At 39.9% G+C, this 19596-nt stretch overlaps 1 protein-coding gene across 3 annotated transcripts in view; it reads right to left on the minus strand.

The window, feature by feature from the left end:
• The window catches only part of ANKIB1 (ankyrin repeat and IBR domain containing 1), a 172427-nt gene that overhangs the window by 134433 nt on the left and 18398 nt on the right, over positions 1-19596 (minus strand). For all 3 annotated transcript variants that reach the window (XM_024219035.2, XM_024219036.2, XM_024219033.2), the window contains exon 2: positions 5325-5594. In XM_024219035.2, the coding sequence (XP_024074803.2) occupies positions 5325-5512 (188 nt within the window). In that variant the 5' untranslated portion in view covers positions 5513-5594. The remainder of the gene's footprint in view (positions 1-5324; positions 5595-19596) is intronic.

Consider the following 19596-nt stretch of genomic DNA (forward strand, 5'->3'; position numbering starts at 1 on the left):
ACTATAAGGCATGTTTTGTAGATCCTAAATCATCTTTGTAGCTATTTTCTGAATCCTTTACAATTTATCAGCATCCAATGACTCCAGAACTCCAGACATAGTAATGGACTCACTAATGTCATCTATTGCACTATACCATTAAGTGGATCCTGGGAATGATTGGCAGATATTGTACTAGTCCAAGAATTTTTTTTTTTTTTTTACATTCAATAAAAATGGTACTTCAGGTGATGGCACACCAAAGCAGTCACAATGGTAGGCAGACTCATCAATTCAAAGCAATAAATCTAAGGTATATAATCCTGACTACTTCACTAATATGCTCTAATTTTTAGAATGCCGTTTTCTCTTATATGCCTTTCTTTTTTCCAGGATTTTTCTTAGATCCACCTATTTTAATATAACATATCCCATAATAGGATACATTTTTGGTACAAAAATAAAACCAGATAATGATTGTTTTATTACAGTACACAGCAGAAACAAAAACACATTAAACAGTATGTACAGATTTGTCTTTAATTCTCCATTCAACTTGCTGCCAAGGCAGTGATGACAGAATTTCTACTGTGGCAGTAACTCTTCATGCATTCTATGAGTATGGGGAAGAACAACCTATTAGTCCCTGGACGAGGGGACAAACAAACAAATCGAAGTCTAAAATTTGAACACTTATCTTCATAACTCTTTAAATAACTGATTTACCGTAATTTTCTTATAAAGTAATACCTACTTCTACTACTAACTGCAAAAAGAACATTTTCTCCTCAGAGCAAGCTAAATTCACTTTCTTTCTCTCTCCCTCTCACACACACACGGGAAAAGTACTTCATATATCAACATAACTTAGTGTGGAAGAATTTAAAAAAGAGAGCATATGATCAAAAATCTATGGGCTAGATTTGCACTCAGCAAAAATTCTGAGAGCAGGTATAAACTATCTTTATCTTTAGGCACATTCATGCCCCCAATCATGGCCTGTGCTGACACTGGTTTGGTCCTCCAATGCAACTTCAGAGCAGTTTCACAGTTCTAAATTATGCCCATTCGCCTACACTTCAGGGAGTCATTCTGGCAGTTGGGGGCAACAAAAAGTGTATGGAACCACTTGCTATGCCCCCATTCTCTCAATTATCTGATGATCTCATGGGACACCCAAAATCTTCAGATAATTAAGGTGCCTGCTCTGCAAATTCTGAAGTCTCCTGACCCTGAGTGGAAACTTTAAAACCTGTAATAGAGACTCACAGTTAAAGGACTACTGGCTAATTTCTCCAAGGCTGACTGATTTGGCAAAATTTGTCTACACTCAGGTTTGTTGGGTATTCTCCTCCTGTTGCTATTGCTCTAGCTCTAGCATTAACAATCATGGGAATGCTTCTGCAGAAAATGGCCACTGGCATTTTAAACACTTTGGGTATGTCTACACTGCAGCTGGGAATGAGACTCCCATCCTAAATAGACAGACTTGCGCTACTGGGGCTTGAGCTAGCATGCTAAAACTAGTAGTGTGGATATTGCTGCACCAGTGGAGGCTTGCACCAGCCAGCCAAAATTGGACCCATAACTACAGTGTATGTACCCTATGTTGTCAAAGTATGTTCAGAGCAGGTGTAGAAGACAAGGTGTTTGAAATGCCTGTGCTTGTCTACACTAGGATTTACACCAATGCTAGCGCCAGTGGTGCAAAACATGTAAAATTAATAAATAATAGCAGCTCAAAATAGGCAGGACCTAATATCATCAAATCTCATTTATCCAAAATCACGGATTATTCAAAACAAGGTTATGTCTCTACTCTGTTGCAGGGGATTTCAGATAAGTTGAGATTTGAATGCAAGGGCTACCTGCCATTTGGTGCCCAAGGTCAGTCAGCTCATCAGGGTGTATAAGTAGAACCTTTAGTAGTCCCTCTACCTAAAAAGAAGGTAAGCTTTTGCCTTTGTTCATAGGAGCGTTATCCATTGAAGTCTGTACGTTTCCCCCATGCTGGGCAGCTCAACAGTGCACAGTTCAATTTGGTAGTACCTAAACTCATTTTTTTGTAAAATTCTCATTTTTGATGTAGAACAGGTCCTGCACCACTGGTGCTACCATTGGTGTAAGTCCTAGTGTTGACAGGCACAGGCATTTCAAACACCTTGTCTTATTTGTTGGTCTATACAGGTGAGTCTCATCTTACGCTGGGGTTACGTTCCGCTGTCAGCGCGTAAAGCGAAAATCGTAAATAGTCAAAATTACATTCAGTGTAATGGCGGGCGGAATCGCCCGCACTACAGGTACAGTATTTAAATTGTTATTTTTCTCTTTTTTGGTGTTTTTATTTTTGCCGACCACGCAAAGCTGAATTCGCGCATGTTAAATGTGCGTAAGATGAGACTTGCCTGTATTTTGTCTGTTTGACATAACAAAAGTCTATAAATCAATTTTAAAAGCTCTTATTTAAGAAAAATGATTATCTGAATTAAAACAGGATATATCAGGAGGACAATTGTATCCGGAGTATAACCCCAAATTATCTAAAGTAATATGGGGGGGAGGAGGGTAGATGAAGCCTTCAGCTATTTAAGGGGCTCAAACTAATTGGTGGCAGGATCAGAGCCATCTTAAAAGACAGATTGTAAGCTCTTTGAGGCTGAGACTGTCTTTTTGTTAGGTCTTTGTACAGGACCTTTTATCCAAGACTGGGGCTCCTACGTGCTACCATAATAAAAATAAATAAAAAAATAAAACCATTCAAGCTCTGCAACATTAAGCTATAGTTAAGTAGATAGAACTGCAGAACCATCAAGAGCTCCAGAGCTGGGAGTCTCTAAGTTTTAAGGCACTAAAGCACCAATTCAGTGGTCAATTTCCCAGGATCAACATTTCACTTAAAACTTGTCTGATCTTCAAGTTATCCAGAACCACGGTTTGTATAATCAAAAGTTTAACATAGCTAGAACAATGTTTGTAATATTAACTTTAATTTTTAGTAAATTGAGTGCTCATAAAAGGTTTCAGATTCTTTTCACAATGCTAGAGTGACTCTTTATTCAGTGTTCTGGAGTGGATTTTACTGCTCCAACAACTCTTAGTATACTCTTATAATTCATAGGTTTGACATTACCTATAAAATACTTTTCTTTTAAATACGAATTGCAGTGTACTTATGATATCGCAATTCCTTATTACAAGTTGCACACAAATACTCAACTCTTTCCATACTGATAGTGATAATTTTGTTCCATTGCTATATTCCTTGGGGGAATTCTGCACCAGAAAATTAAAAATTCTGTGAACAATATTTTAGAATTCTGAAAAATTCTGCATATTTTATTTGTCAAAATAACACAATATAATCAAGCCAGTTTCAATTATTTTCATATTTTATTTCAAAACACCGATCAACAAGTATGTCTGTAACAATACAGACAACAACAAAGATACCCCCTCTCTACTCCTGGGATAATCTGTGGAGGTGTTGGAGGGGGTTTTTGTTGGGTGCTGGAGGGGGCTGTGCTGGACCCCCCTTGGCCCAGACTCCCGTCCCATTTTCCCCCACTCAGAGCCCAGCACGAAGCCAGATACCCACACTCCCTTCCCCCCGGAGCCCAGCTACAGGCTCCACTCTGCACAGCTTCATTACTGTCCCACTGGGGAATGCGGTATGATCCCCGCCCTCCCTCACCCTTTGCGAGAGCCAGACCAGCCAGGCAAATGAGGATCAGGCCTGGCAGCCAGAGCGCACACAGCCACAGGGCCTCCATTCCCACCAGGATGGGCACTCCACTCACTGTGGGGCTATGGCCCACACGCCGCCTCTTTCATTCAGGGCATGCCGGGAACCGCAACCCGCCCATGCCTCCTTCACAGGCATACTGCAAGCAGGGGTGCTTGGCTCTGCTGGGTCCAGCGACCCCTAGCGGTGGCCAGCAGCTCTGTAATGCCAAATTGGGGGGGGGGGGGGAAGGGAAATGAAATTCTGCACAGAACATTAATTCTGTGCAAATTCTGCATTGCACAGTGATGCAGAATTCCCCCAGGACTAATTGTAGGATACTTTGTTTATCATTACACAAAATGCAAAAATTCAAACTGTCTGAACTTTATAAGAATATGTGCATGTAGTTGCGCTATCTGCAGTAAAATTAACTGATGCTCCTTGCAGAACATATCAATATAGCATTACATTTTTTAGATTATCATCTTGTTCATACAATGAGGGTCTGGAAAGAGGTTCCACAACCAGCATTTAAGCAACGTTCATAACATCTTAACTGAGCTCCCAAAGAAAATATTGGATAGTGAATTTTAGCAGGTAAAAAAATCAAGAGGCTGACAGAAAGAGATACAAAGATGTTCTGAAAAAGAATCTTGTCCAATGAGACATGGATATCAGTCCAAGTACTGTAGCACACAGATAAGTTTTCCAAATCAAAGAAACATCTTACACAAAAAATTTTGAAGCCTGATTTGTTAATCAATAACAACAACAAAAGAGAAAGTACTTTGTAAGCGGACACAGGAGTTAGACAATGAACACTAATACACTTTCTACGAAAAGGCCTATATATCAAAAATTCAACTGTAGTCTGAATCACAAAAGCTCTTGCTACACTGGTCATCTTTGGTAAAGAGTAACTGATAACTGTAAAATGAAAAATTCAACTTCAGAAGGCATGTTTGAAGCACAAATGAATGATCAGAAAAACCAGAAAATTTTAGATAAAGGTGATAGTACATTAGGTACAGAGTTACAAAGGGCTACTAAAAAACTAATTTTTAAGTGGGTAGAAAAGCCTTTTTTTTTTTTTTTTTTTTAAATAAAGGCTTGTATTAAGTTTCAGAGTAGCAGCCGTGTTAGTCTGTATCCGCAAAAAGAACAGGAGTACTTGTGGCACCTTAGAGATTAACAAATTTATTTGAGCATAAGCTTTCGTGGGCTACTAGCTCAAATAAATTTGTTAGTCTCCAAGGTGCCACAAGTACTCCTGTTCTTTTTGCTTGTAATAAGACACCTCAGGAAGCAAGCTGTTTTTATTCTAACACATTTTTATGAGTGAAATGAATGTAAGAAAAAACAAACATTAAAGATCATTTAAAACTAAACATTTCCCAAGTTTAAAAAACATATGTTCTTTATTATATAAATTTGTCACAATAGGTTATTTTACATATTTTATTATAAACCGGACATTTTAAAATTTATACACAAAATAAATACAAATTAAAATGTTCACCAATGACCTACCCACAAAGTAAGATTTATAAATCTATCTAAATTTCTTCCATTTGCTAGAGCATCTATTAAATATGTTAACAAATCACATAGTAATACTCACCCTAGTATTCGGTTCATTCCATGCCTAGCAGCATAATGTAATGGAGTATTGTGCTGATAGAGTTCCCCATAAGAAGTATTTGGATCGAGAGATTCTTTTAGTTGAGGGTTGCTCTCATATATTTGGCAGGCCAGATTTTCATCTCCATTTATAAGTGCTTTGCGGAATTTGGTGGTTGTATTTCCCATGTTGTTATTCTAGTAAATAATGGCACGATTTTCCTTTCCCTTTCAGCCACTCATTTTATGAGTCCGCAACATGTTTCACATCCTAAAAAAAAATAAAAAATTAAAAAATAAAAAGTTATATATTCATTTCAAATACTGTTTTAAACCCTCTTTCTTAAAGAAATTTGTCCAGAATTCAACGTATTGTAAACAGGTATCTGAACAATTGCTTAAGGAAAGTAAACTCTGTGGTGCATTATCAAAGTCCTTATATGACTAGTTACAAATTTCCCTGAGTCTCTAATTCTACATAGATTAACTATTTCCCTGTTAAACTATAACATATTTCCACATAATCATGTGGGAAATGTTTTTACAACACACATACACTTTGAACTTGGATTGTTCTATTAAAAAAAATATATAAACACTTCCTCCTGGCACATACCACTTTGCAATAGAAAACAAAGACAGACTTAGAATTGCAATATTTATAAGTGATTGCAAAGTTAACTCTTATTAAAATCCAAGTAAAATTGTTAAAGAATAAAATAGAGGGATGACAAATGTTTCACAAGTATGCAAGATTATTATGTTGTAGGTAGAAGTTTAGTCAAAGAAAAGCATACCAAAATGAGCTTGAATCACCTCTGTTTTTGTAGCTGTGTGTAATTAGCACATCTCTATGCCATAGGGCTATTATACCCCAGAGTACTATTCACCACAGCCCTTCCCCAAAAGTTCTGCTGGGCAGGATGGTTTTAAATTATGTTCAGAGCTCCACGGGAGCCTCGCTGGTGAAAGATGACTTGGGAAGTCTGCTGGGCTCCCCCATCTATGGCCAGAACCAGCCGACTGGGGACTGAGCTAGCCACCTGCAAGTCGTCCAGAGGAATGGAGTTATTTTGGTGACTTGTGACACCATAACCCACCTCCAGATAGACTTTCCACCACCACCGAGCTCTTGGTTACACAGGCTAATCTAAGCCCAAACTCTTTAGTAATGCAATTTGTTTTGCATAGACTTTTGTCCCTCTCAACCATTTCTCTATTTTAAAAGATCAATGTGTATATATATTTGTAAGAATACTAATGCTTTGATTTTGGGAGTGATGATGCCCATCAGGATGAACTACTGCAAAATGAATACATCAAAAGTATGCAGAAGTATTTGCATCCTAAGAACTCCAAAATGTCCAGCTATATTTCATAAATATACAAAGGGGAAAAATGTAGCTACTTCTTTCCCTCCAGTGCTACCGAACACAAGGGAGCTAAAGACATCCCTGCTTTAGCTTGGAGCCAGATTTACTGGAGTAAGACAGACTTCACACAAAACGTGCATGACGGTTCTGGCATTTTACATTATCAATATCATAGCCTGCAAAAGAAATGAAAACCTTTTAAAATGCTCTCAAGAATAACCTTTAATATAGGACAGAATTTAGTTAAATATACAATGCTCTTTATACTGATGTGACTCAACGTACTTTATAATATGAGCTAAATACTGCTAGTGCAATGAAGCATCCACTGTACAATAGCTCACAACTGAATAATACTGCTCATCCACCAGTGCTGCACTATCCACACTGGGTATGAACCCAAGTCCTAGTGAGAAATGTGAAAGAATACCTACCAGCCCATGCTCAGAAGAAATAAGTAACTGTTAGATATATTAGATATCTTCCATTCTTATATGCAGTGTTGTTATAGCCATGTTGGTCCCAGGATGGGAGCAGTACGCAGTGGTCAAAGGGTTATAAATGGTGAGACCTCTGGGGATGATGTTTTGTTTCTTGCATTTGCACTAAAAGTAGATGTCACTGTTAAGTTTTGCGTCAGGTTGTGGAGTTTCCCTTTCATACAGCAAAATTCATTATGTTCCATTGTTGTGGCTATGTTGGTCCAATAAAAGATATTATCTCATCCACCTTGTCTCAGCTATATTATTAGAGTCAGTAATAACAATGACAGACTAACAAGTATTGACTAAAAAGAGTATCAATATAGAATCACAGAACTGGAAGAGACCTCGAGAGGTCATCTAGTCCAGTCCCCTGCACTGTGGCAGGACTAAGTATTATCTAGACCATTCCTGACAGGTGTTTGTCTAACCTGCTCTTAAAAATCTCCAATGATAGAGATTCCACAACCTCTGTAGGCAATTTATTCCAGTGCTTAAACACTCTGACAGTTAGGAAGTTTTTCCTAATGTCCAACCTAAACCACTCTTGCTGCAATTTAAGCCCATTGCTTCTTGTCCTATCCTCAGAGTTAAGAAAAACAATTTTTCTTCCTCCTCCTTGCAACAACCTTTTATGTACTCGAAAACTGTTATGTCCCCTCTCAGTCTTCTCTTCTCCACACTAAACAAACCCAATTTTTTCAATCTTCCCTCATAGGGGGAGGGATAGCTCAGTGGTTTGAGCATTGGCTTGCTAAACCCAGGATTGTGAGTTCAATCCTTGAGGGGGCCACTTGGGAATCTGGGGCAAAATCAGTACTTGGTCCTGCTAGTGAAGGTAGGGGGCTGGACTCGATGACCTTTCAAGTTCCCTTCCAGTTCTAGGAGATGGGATATCTCCATTAATTAAAGGGGAGGGGAGATTAATTAATTAAAGGTCATGTTTTCTAGACCTTTAATAATTTTTGTTGCTCTTCTCTGGACTCTCTCCAATTGGTCCACATCCTTCCTGAAATGTGGCACCCAGAACTGGACACAATACTCCAGTTGAGGCCTAATCAGCATGGAGTAGAGCGAAAGAATTACTTCTCGTGTCTTGCTACAATACTCCTGCTAATACATCCAAGAAGGCTATTCACTTTTTTTGCAACAGCACTACACCGTTGACTCATATTTAGCTTGTGGTCCACTATGACCCCCAGATCTCTTTACGCAGTGCTCCTTCCAAGGTAATCATTACCCATTGTGTGTGTGCGCAACTGCTTATTCCTTCCTAAATGGAGTACTTTGCATTTGTCCTTATTGAATTTCATCCTATTTACTTCAGAGCATTTCTCCAGTTTGTCCAGATCATTTTGAATTTTAATCCTATCCTCCAAAGCACTTGCAACCCCTCCCAGCTTGGTGTTGTCCGCAAACTTTATAAGTGTACTCTCTAAGCCATTATCTAAATCATTGATGAAGATATTGAACAGAACTTATCCCTGCAGAACCCCACTCGTTATGCCCTTCCAGCATGACTGTGAACCATTGATAACTATTCTTTGAGAATGGTATAGGGAAATCATCAGTATCATAAGATTCACATTCACATATTACAATGTTTCTGATTATTAACTTCTGCCTCAAACAGTCAAGAGCCACAGGTCAACTAGGGCGGGGATCCCCTTATAAGAAGCATCTCTAGGACAGTAGTTCTCAACCTTTCCAGACTACCATATCCCTTTCAAGAATCTGATTTGTCTTGTGTACCCCAAGTTTCAACTCATTTAACAACTTGGGCTTCGGCTTTCTGCCCTAGCGAGTCTAAAACTGGCCCTGGCGACACCATTAAAACAAACTCACCCACAGTTTGAGAACTACTAGTATAGTCTATAGGACAGTATAAACACATCACTGTCTGTATGAAATTTTAGTTTGTACTGACTTCGCTAGTGCTTTTTACGTAGCCTGTTGTAAAACTAGGCAAATATCTAGAGGAGTTGATGTACCCCTTGGAAGACCGCTGCATACCCCCAGGGGTATTGTTCAGCCAGAAGATGATAGGTAAGGACTGTTTCCTCCCCCGCTCAACTTATGCAAAGGCTGAGTGTTAGCAATTCCAAGGCCAGGCCCAGATGGGACTATGTAACAAGTCAATGTGACTACTGTGAGTTAAAGAAGAGATTCTGGGGAATAGTGAGAAGGTGGTATGATGCTCCCTCAGGGTACTCAAGGTGGAGAGGCACCTTTCCACCACCTCCCCTTAGCATTAAACAGCCTTGTCTGGGCCTGCTGTGGATCAGTACCCTGAAACCAACTGCCTCTGGCAACACAAGCACCGCCTTTTAGGCCTCCACAGACCTCACTCTCTCTGCACAGGTAATGACAAACACACACCTACCCCCAAATGCTCGGAGCATTCCCTGCGGCACCCAGTCTCTCATCCACTAAACATTCACAGAGTTACCAGGCCTGCTATTCCCAGAGGAACAGTACACACCAGCTTGTAAGAGTCAACTCAATACTCTGCTTAACACACAGCACTGAGATCTATTTATAGTGAAAATAAGAATAAGTTTATCATCAACAACTAGAGATTCAGTAGATAGTGAGTTAGGATACTGGAAACAAATGTTTTTATTATATATAAAAAATATAAACCAAAATTATAATACTCTTTCTAGAGACAAAAGACATTTATCTCACCCAAAGTCCTCTTCAGCATTTTCAACCAAGAGTAGCCGAGACCCATTTTCACAAATGTAAATGCGCTAATTCCTCGATGCAAGAAGAAGGGGTGCTTTAACTTCTAGAAATATCCCCAAAGTTCATTGTCTTTGCTCACAGACAGGATAATCCTGCATAGCTTGTTTTTTGCAGTGTGTTCCTTTCGTATGGACTTCACATCTCTTTGTTAGCATTTGTAAATGTGATGTACATGGGCAACCATTGTACTAGCTTACAATGCTTAATTTACATCTGAACAGAGAGATAGGTAAATACACATCTCTAGTTTGACAGAAAATCTGTTTTTCACCTCTGCTGGTGACAAATACCCATGATCCAGACTCTTAAGAACATATTTTCAGTACATATACACCTCTACCCCGATAGAACACTGTCCTCGGGAGCCAAAAAATCTTACTGCGTTATAGGTGAAACCGTGTTATATCGAACTTGCTTTGATCCGCCAGAGTGCACAGCCCCGCCCCCACGGAGCGCTGCTTTACCGCATTATATCCGAATTCATGTTATATCGGGTCGCATTATATCGGGGTAGAGGTGTACACACAACTCCTTGCACAGTATCTGTACATACATTTCACAATGACATTAATAACCAGTGTGACCCCACCTTTCATTTGAGACCTCACATGACATTATTTGGTGAACCAGACTGAACATTCCAGAACCAGGATATTCCTGTACCCCCTTGCCAGTTGGCATTAAGAGGTTCTTGGGTCACAGGTGGGATAAGCAGTCCAGGGCTGTAAGGGATAGCAACCTCAGGGACGTGGTTTAGCCTAGCAGGTTAGAAAGAAGAGGAGAACAGAGAACCAGCCTTGGGGAAAACTGTGAGGAGGAAAAGCAAGCATGAAGACACACAAATGGCTATTAGAGAAAACAGCAAGGCCAGGACAGATCCAGAGAACTGGAATAAGCAACTGAAAAGGGGTGGGAGAAGGAAATGCACATGAGCATTATAAGCCCTGTCTTGACTGGGTCAAGGGTGTGTTTTTCACTTTGTGTTAACTCAGTCAACTTAGCTTAACACGACTTAAAAACCCCATTAAGATGCAGGCAAATGTTTGAAGTTGTAGTATCTAGCCATACTGGAGCATAAGGAACAGCCTATACCCCAACATGGACAGCTAACAACTTCAAACATGTTAACCTGCACGTTAATGGGATTTTTAATATTAAGCTAACAGTTCAAAAACACAGCCCTTTTGCCTGTCAAGACATATCCTTATAGAGCAGGGGTGGCCAAACTTACTGGCCCTCCGAGCCATATATGACAATCTTCAGAAGTTTGAGCCAGGGCACACCTGCTGGGAGCCAGAGATTGGGGATCCCTATGGGAGGCACCTGACAAGGCTCAGGGCTTCAGCCCCAAGCTGTGGCAGGTGCGCCACACTGGGCAGAAGCCCCGAGACCCCCTTCCCCGCTGGGCAGAAGCCCCATTGCACCACCCCGCTGCAAGGCAGAGGTCCTGAGCTCCCCACCCCACCCTGGTAGGTGGAGAAGGACTCTGCCAAACCACACTTTAATGGTAAAAGAGCCGCATGTGGCTTGCGAGCCACAGTTTAGCCACCCCTGTAATAGTGCAAAAATAACAATGGCTCTGATAATGAAGAGCTACTCAAGTGAAAGACCCTCCAGCAAATAGTCTAAAACACTCCTCAGACATACAGTAACAGTCTAAATGTGTTCATGCAGCAGGAGTCCCACAAATTCAAGAAGCCAACAGATGGGACAGGGCCACTGTAAATCTACAAGAAAGGCCTGGTCAGTGGTTCTCAACATGTAATATGTGTATTACTGGTGGTATGTGAACTGCATCAGAAAGCATGTGGCAACCACTGGCTTAAGGTATCTCTTCAAGGCATATCTGACTGAAGTGTTTGCTCACCAACTGGCAAATAGTATCTGTATTGCAAGTTAAATAGGTACTTCCATTCCTAGCCATATGTACATTCTTATAAGTGCACAAATAAAAAAAAAAAATCCTTACATCAGAGTACATTCTACCTCCTCTCCCCAGCTGGCTCTCCAGCCCTCGTTGTCCTTCAAAATTGTATTTTTTGGAATTCTTTTTACCCTTAAAATTTATCAAAGCCTTTGATCATATTAATCATCTCAAACTGATCTAAAGCTTTAGATTAAATTTCTTAAGCCACTTTGAGCCAGATTGCTTTAAACTATAAACTTAAAAAAACAATTAATACGAAGGGAGAATAAGGGGCTCAGATCCAAACAGGACAGAAGGTTAAAAGGCAGCATTTGGGCAAGGTTCAGATCATTGCTTGTTCAGGATACATTTATTGCCTTTAAACATGAATGCCTTTGAAACTGCAACCAAACCAAATTCTTTAAGGCTGGTACCTTTTGAACATTACATCAAGAAGTAAAAATGAAGCCAGTTTGAAGAAATTCAGTTTAGTAGTTTTGAAGTTTAAAATCAGCAAGTCCTGGGAGGATCAAAAAAAGTTTAAAACCAGCAAGATTTAAAATACCAAAGGGAAATGATTAGGGCCTTACCAAATTCACAGCTGTGAAAAATGTGTTATGGACCATGAAATCTGGTCTCTCCTGTGAAATTTGGCTATTGTAGGGGGGTCATGGTATTGCCACCCTTATTTCTGTGCTGACTTCAGAGCAGTGGCTGCTGACCGGGCATCCAGTTCTGAAGGCAGTGCTGCTGCCAGCAGTAGCTCAGAAGTGAGGGTGGCATGGTATGGGGGAGGGGCATCACTTTTGCGGGGGGGGGGGAGGCAGGGACAGCATTACGGGTAGGTGAAGTGGTTGGGAGGGCGGTATGGTCACCCCACACACACACAGACAGTCCAAGGCCCCTTAACACCCAAGTGCTTGGGAGGAGCAGAGCTGGGGGCACCCTGGCCAGGGGCTCCTACTGTGGCTTCAGCTGCTAGCCCCAGCTGGGCTGTGGAGGGACAGGACTTCCTCTTACCCGGCCGCAGGAGCAGGCCGTGTAAGAGCACACCCACCACAGTGGCAGTGCAGAAATAAGGGTGGCAATACCGTACCATGTCACCCTCACTTCTGTGTTGCTGCTGGCAGAGGCACTGCCTTCAGAGCTGGGCTCCTGGCCAGCAGCCGTCACTCTCCAGCTGCCCAGCTCTGAAGACAGTGCCGCCACCAGCAGCAGCGCAGAAGTAAGGGTGACAATACCACGACCCACCTACAATAGCCTTGCACTCCAACCCCTTTTGGATTGGGCTCCCCCAGTTACATCATGAAATTTCAGATTTAAATATCTAAAACCGTGAAATATAAGATTTAAAAAATCATATCAACATGAAATTTACCAAAATGGACCATGAATTTGGTAGGGCCCTAGAAATTATCAACATAGATTCTCCAACATGGGGGTCACAAACAAGCCCAGGGGGTGAGGTGCAATAGCACTTCCTTTCTTTACAATTACATAGGGAAGTCCCAAAGCTTTTTTTGTTGTAACATAGGGTCATACTGTGGAAAAATGTTGAAAGCCACTATTTTGGATTAATGCAAACCTAGAGAATTTCAGAGTTCTTTGGCCCCCAATGTCCTTACAAGTTCTAGCTATGAATTGATCTAACACCCCAAATGTAAAGTTTCAAAATGTGCTGATTTTAAGCATTCAGAAGTTTAAAACTAATTTCCTTCAATCCAGCATGATTTTCAGGTCCCAATGAAATCTACAATAAAGCTCATCTTAAAGAAAATCAGATGCAGCAATTTTGCAAACCAGACTGAAAAGTATACTTTTAATTATCTGTAATACATCCACAATGGTCCTGTCACTAATTTTCTCAACCTCCCTCACCCACACCCACTCCCTCTGCTTGTATCTTATTTTGTTTACCCTGTATTAATTTGAGGGACAATCCTATAACCTCGTTTATGCAGGGGGACCACTGAACTGATCTCAAACACTAAAGTGAAATTTAATATTGCTTATTTAAATCTCTAAAGGTGCAGACTACATCCAGAGACCCAAATCAGATTAGGTCCCCACTGTGCCCAGTGTTGAACAAATACATAATAAGCACTCATCCCTGTGACCAAGAGCTTACTACAGATCTCCAATCCTAGAATCAGATCTTCTGTGACACAGAGATCCAGGACCTTATATCAGGACCTGTTTGAGGCAGTGGCTGTCACTTATGTCTTATTACAGTTCCTACCACAATAGGGTACCAACTGGGTTAATAAAATGTAATAAGCAACAACATGCTTTCTTAGTACATAATTTTAAACACTAAGAACTTCAGTAAAACTAATTATTTCTCAAAATGAGCAAATGCAAAAGCCCTCCATGATCCAAGTTTAAAACTTCAGCTATTTTGCTGTAGGTTAATGTAAAGTGTTAGAATTAGGGCTGTCGATTAATCGCAGTTAACTCGTGATTAACTCAAAAAAATTAATTGCGATTAATTGCACTGTTAAACAATCAAATACCAACTGAAATTTATTAAATATTTTTGGATGCTTTTCTACATTTTCAAATATATTGATTTCTATTACAACACAGAATACAAAGTGTACAGTACTCACTTTATATTATTTTTATTACAAATATTTGCCCTGTAAAAATGAAACAAAAGAAATAGTATTTTTCAAACAGTGCAATCTCTTTATCATGAAAGTTTAACTTACAAATGTAGATTTTGTTCTTGTTTCATAACTGCACTCAAAAACAATGTAAAACTTTAGAGCCTACCAGTCCACTCAGTCCTACTTCTTGTTCAGCTAATCGCTAAAACAAACAAGTTTGTTTACATTTATGGGAGATACTGCTGCCTGCTTCTTATTTACAATGTCACCTGAAAATGAGAACAGGTGTTCGCATGGCACTTTTGTAGCCCGCGTTGCAAGGTGTTTGCGTGCCAGATATGCTAAACTTTTGTATTCCCCTTCATGCTTCAGCCACCATTCCTGAGGACATGCTTCCATGCTGATGATGCTCATTAAAAAAAAACAACGCGTTAATTAGATTTGTGACTGCACTCCTTGGGGGAGAACTGTATGTCTCCGGTTCTGTTTTACCCGCATTATGCCATATATTTCATGTTATAGCAGTCTCAGATGATGACCCAGCACATGTTCGTTTTAAGAACACTTTCACTGCAGATTTGACAAAACGCAAAAGGTACCAATGTGAGATTTCTAAAAATAGCTACAGCACTCAACCCAAGGTTTAAGAATTTGAAGTGCCTTCCAAAACCTGAGAGGGACAAGGTGTGGAGCATGCTTTCAGACGTCTTAAAAGAGCAACACTCCGATGCGGAAACTACAGAACCTGAACCACCAAAAAAGAAAATCAACCTTCTGCTGGTAGCATCTGACTCAGATGATGAAAATGAACATGCATCAGTCCGCTCTGCTTTTGATCGTTATCGAGCAGAACCCATCATCTGCATGGATGCATGTCCTCTGGAACGGTGATTGATGATGAAGTGACATATGAATCATTAGCGCATCTGGCACGTAAATATCTTACGAACCCAGCTACAACAGTGCCATGAGAACGCCTTTTTAGGTCACACTGTAAACAAGAAGCAGGCAGCATTATCTCCTGCAAATTGTAACCAAACTTGTTTGTCTGAGCGACTGGCTGAAGTAGGACTGAGTGGACTTGTAGGCTGTAAAGTTTTGTTTTATTTTTGAATGCATTTTTTTTTTTACATAATTCTACATTTGTAAGTTCAACTTTCATGATAAAGAGATTGCACTACAGTACTTGTATAAGGTGAATTGAAAAATACTATTTATTTTGTTTTTTTACAGTGCAAATATTTATAATAAAAAATATAAAGGAAGCACTGTACACTTTGTATTCGGAGTTGTAACTGAAATCAATATATTTGAAAAATGTAGAAAACATCCAAAAAATATTTAAATGGTATTCTATTATTAACAGCACGATTAATCGCGATTAATTTTTTTTAATCGCTTGGCAGCCCTAGCTAGAATTCTTTTAAATTTGAATTATGTATTTTTCAACCCTGGCAAGATTCACAAATGACTGAAGTGATTTTATTCAAAAGGTAACCAGAAGAATTAACCGTTAAACGTAAGTCAAACATGGAAAACTTCAGTCCAAAGGTGAATGTTTCAGAAAGTTAAGAGCATGTATAAATAGAGGATTATGAGACAGGTGTTCTGCATACCTAAATAGAGCAGGAGCTACAATACTAGGCTCCAGCTATAATAATAATGATAATTACACTGCATAAATGTACACCAACTACTACTTCAGCTCAGATCCAGTATGGATGTGTGACGTTGTGCAGTCTATATGGTTTAATAAAAACATGATAATAAGTGAATATAATGTAACTGGGATATTTTTAGAAAAATATGGTAATAAGTGAATATAACGTAACTGGGATATGCTTCATGCAAAAGGTCTCTTGTAAGGTATCATTACAAAGCTTATAATCTATTGAGTATGATCATCCGATTTGTATAAATGTACCATTCTTGTATCTAAAACTAGAAATATAAAATATAACTCTGAGGGCCTATTGTAATTATGTAAAGTGTGGGCCATTAATGATGGTTTGGAATCTTGATGACTCCCATTAACAAGGACCAGTATCCGCAGATGGCTGTGTTTACCTGTGAGTCTTCCTGTATGTGTGTGTGCTGGCAAGTGGGCAATGAAGTCTTGCAGTGACATGTGATCATGTCACCTGAACTGGAATCCATCTTTAACCTGGTGCTTTTCCAGTGAGGGGGGGTGGAAACCCAGAGGGACAAAGGGTTCCCGCCTTATGCAAAAGATATATAGAGGGGTGGAACAGAACAAAGTGGAGAGAGGAGCCATCATGAAGAATCCCCTAGCTATCACCTGAGCTGGAACAAGAGCTGTACCAGGGGAAAGAATTGTGCCCAGGCCTGGAAGGTGTCCAGTCTGAGAAAAACTTACTGAAGCATCTCTGAGGGTGAGATTATCTGTATTTAGTTTGATTAGACATAGATTTGCGCATTTTATTTTATTTTGCTTGGTTACTTACTTTGTTCTGCCTGTTACCACTTGGAACCACTTAAATCCTATTTTCTGTATTTAATAAAATCACTTTTTATTTAGTAATTTACTCAGAGTATGTATTAATACCTGGGGGAGCAAACAACTGTGCATCTCTCTCTATCAGTGTTATAGAGGGCAAACAATTTATGAGTTTACTCTGCATAAGCTTTATGCAGGGTAAAACGGATTTATTTGGGTTTAGACCCCATTGGGAGTTGGGCATCTGAGTGCTAAAGACAAGCACACTTCTGTGAGCTGTTTTCAGGTAAACCTGCAGCTTTGGGGCAAGTGATTCAGACCCTGGGTCTGTGTTGGAGCAGACGGGAGTGTCTGGCTCAGCAAGACAGGGTGCTGGAGTCATGAGCTGGCCGGGGAAAACAGGAACAGGGGTAGTCTTGGTACATTGGGTGGCAGCTCCCAAGGGGGTTTCTGTGATCCAACCCGTCACAGGATGAATTATTTAAGTTGGTAGATGTGCATGCCTTCAGAAACATTTGAATAAACTCTTATTTTGGATTTAAGATAGGAGAGAAGGGAAAGAACAGGAGGAAGGATAATAGGGAAAGGAGAACAGAGGACAAAAGGAAAAGTAATCGGGAAAGCAAAAAGCAGAGCGTGATAGGATAATATGCCTCAGATCCCTTAATCCTATCGCTCAAGTTGCTTTTCTCTGAAAAAACTCAAGGGCAGGAAGGAGGAGAGAGAAGATGAGATTGGGAGAGGTAGAGAAGGCAAAGAAAAGTGGGAAGGAACAGACTCACGGATTTACCTCCATCTATAACCCCATCTAAACACTGATTGGAATTTTTTTTTTTTTAAATGGCAAGTAATGTGACTTTCAACTTCAGCATGCCAGAAAAGTGGCAGAATTTCAATTGCAATAGGTCCTTTAAACATGAACTGGACAAAATACTTAAGACTATGCTGTAGGTAACAATCCTACACTGGCAGAGGAATGGACTAGACCTAACAGGTCTTTTCCAGCCCTAATTTCTATTATTCTGATTAAACAGAGATGAAAATATTTTTTTCTCAAAATTACTAACTTGACGTGTGTCAAAATATCTGTGCTCAAATTTCTGCTATTTTTCCATACAAACTATATAATCATGTATATAAAGGTAAGGAATACCCAAACAGAATGTTGTCATAGGATAACTGCCTCCTGTTTCTAGACAAATGCCAAAAAATAGAACGCTTTTATTAAAAAACACTAAAGTATGTATGTATTTTCTTTTCCTTTAAAAATGAGCCAATGACACTGTTCCTTTCTTATAAAAATTTTACAATACCTAATGACTGATGCACACAACCATTTTATTTCACACTAATGCAGTATTAGTGATTGTTGTTTTCTGTAGAGTATCATTAATGACCTGCAGCACTAAAATTGAGAAGGTAGGATGAAGAAAAATATCCATTACCATAAGCGGAGTCCCAGTTTATCACATGGAATGCTGGTAGGTCAACTCCCTAGTGCTGTTCTGATGAATCTCCCCGAGATGTTTTCAGAACTGCACCACACTGACAGTGCAAGCTGAAAATAAGGAAGAGCTATGTGAAAAGTAACTAGAGCACATAAATTTTGGAGAGACTGAATTCGATTTATATTTAAAATTTTCAAGTTGGAGACAGTGTAGTCCAATAGACCAACAGGAGGAACAGACTGACAGATTTACCTTCAGCTATAACCCCATCTAAACACTGATTAGACCAAACAAATAAAAGTAACACATCTTGCCATTATTTACTTAGCTTCAAATCACTTACATATTTATGTCCACACACAAAAGTGCTTACAACTATGAAAGAGCAGTTATACCCTAACTCTGACTGTACTTGTACCGATCAAGGCTAATCACTATGTGCTTCCACCACCGCTTCATTTTGCACTACTGCAATGCTAGTGTAAAAAGCAAGTACTGTGTGGTAGCTTCACTGCTTTAATTGGTCCTCCCAATACCATAGCATGCCTGTCAGATCAAGTTTCTTTACCTCTATGTAAAGCCTTCCAAAATTCCCTCATCTGTACAAAATGAGCTCCACAAACCTTAGCTCTCACTTTTTTACCATCATCCATTTCAGTGAGAATGCTGTGATGGAATGGTGATGTCCCAAAGTACTTCCAGGACAAGAATTATGCCTTCTTCACAGTGACCTAGATGTGTCCACAGCTACCAGCTGACCCAAGGCAGATACCTGGGTCCTCATACAGATCTGGGGCAATGAGGTGATCTAGTCATAGCAAAACTTGACCATTTGTAATAAGTGTCTGACCCAGACATCTGAGCCAGGAAATCGTGCTGAGATACAATCTAAGGCACAAAGATGCAGTACAATGAAGTCTGGGATACAAACAGGTGCTCCAGGCTAAGGAGGAAAACAACATCCTTCTATGAAGAATTTGATCACATTCTCTGATCCCAGGCATCTACAGAGCCAGAAACCTCCTTAGCAGCACTGGGGCTCTCAACATTATGCTGGTGAGTACAAGGGCCTCTGTATCAGAGGAGACCAAGATGCTGACGTTATGTCTGGGCCCCAAGGCCCCTTTTCCTACTACAATGCTACAAACAGCACAAAAGAATTTGAAAGAAGACTCAGAAGATGAGGGACCAAGTTATGATCCTGTTTATTTTTATTTATTTGTCCTTTTTCTTCATCCAGCATAGGAAT

The sequence above is a fragment of the Terrapene carolina genome, unplaced genomic scaffold, assembly GCF_002925995.2.
Source record: "Terrapene carolina triunguis isolate 2854851 unplaced genomic scaffold, T_m_triunguis-2.0 Scaffold84, whole genome shotgun sequence".
NCBI classification, from domain to species: Eukaryota; Metazoa; Chordata; order Testudines; family Emydidae; genus Terrapene; species Terrapene triunguis.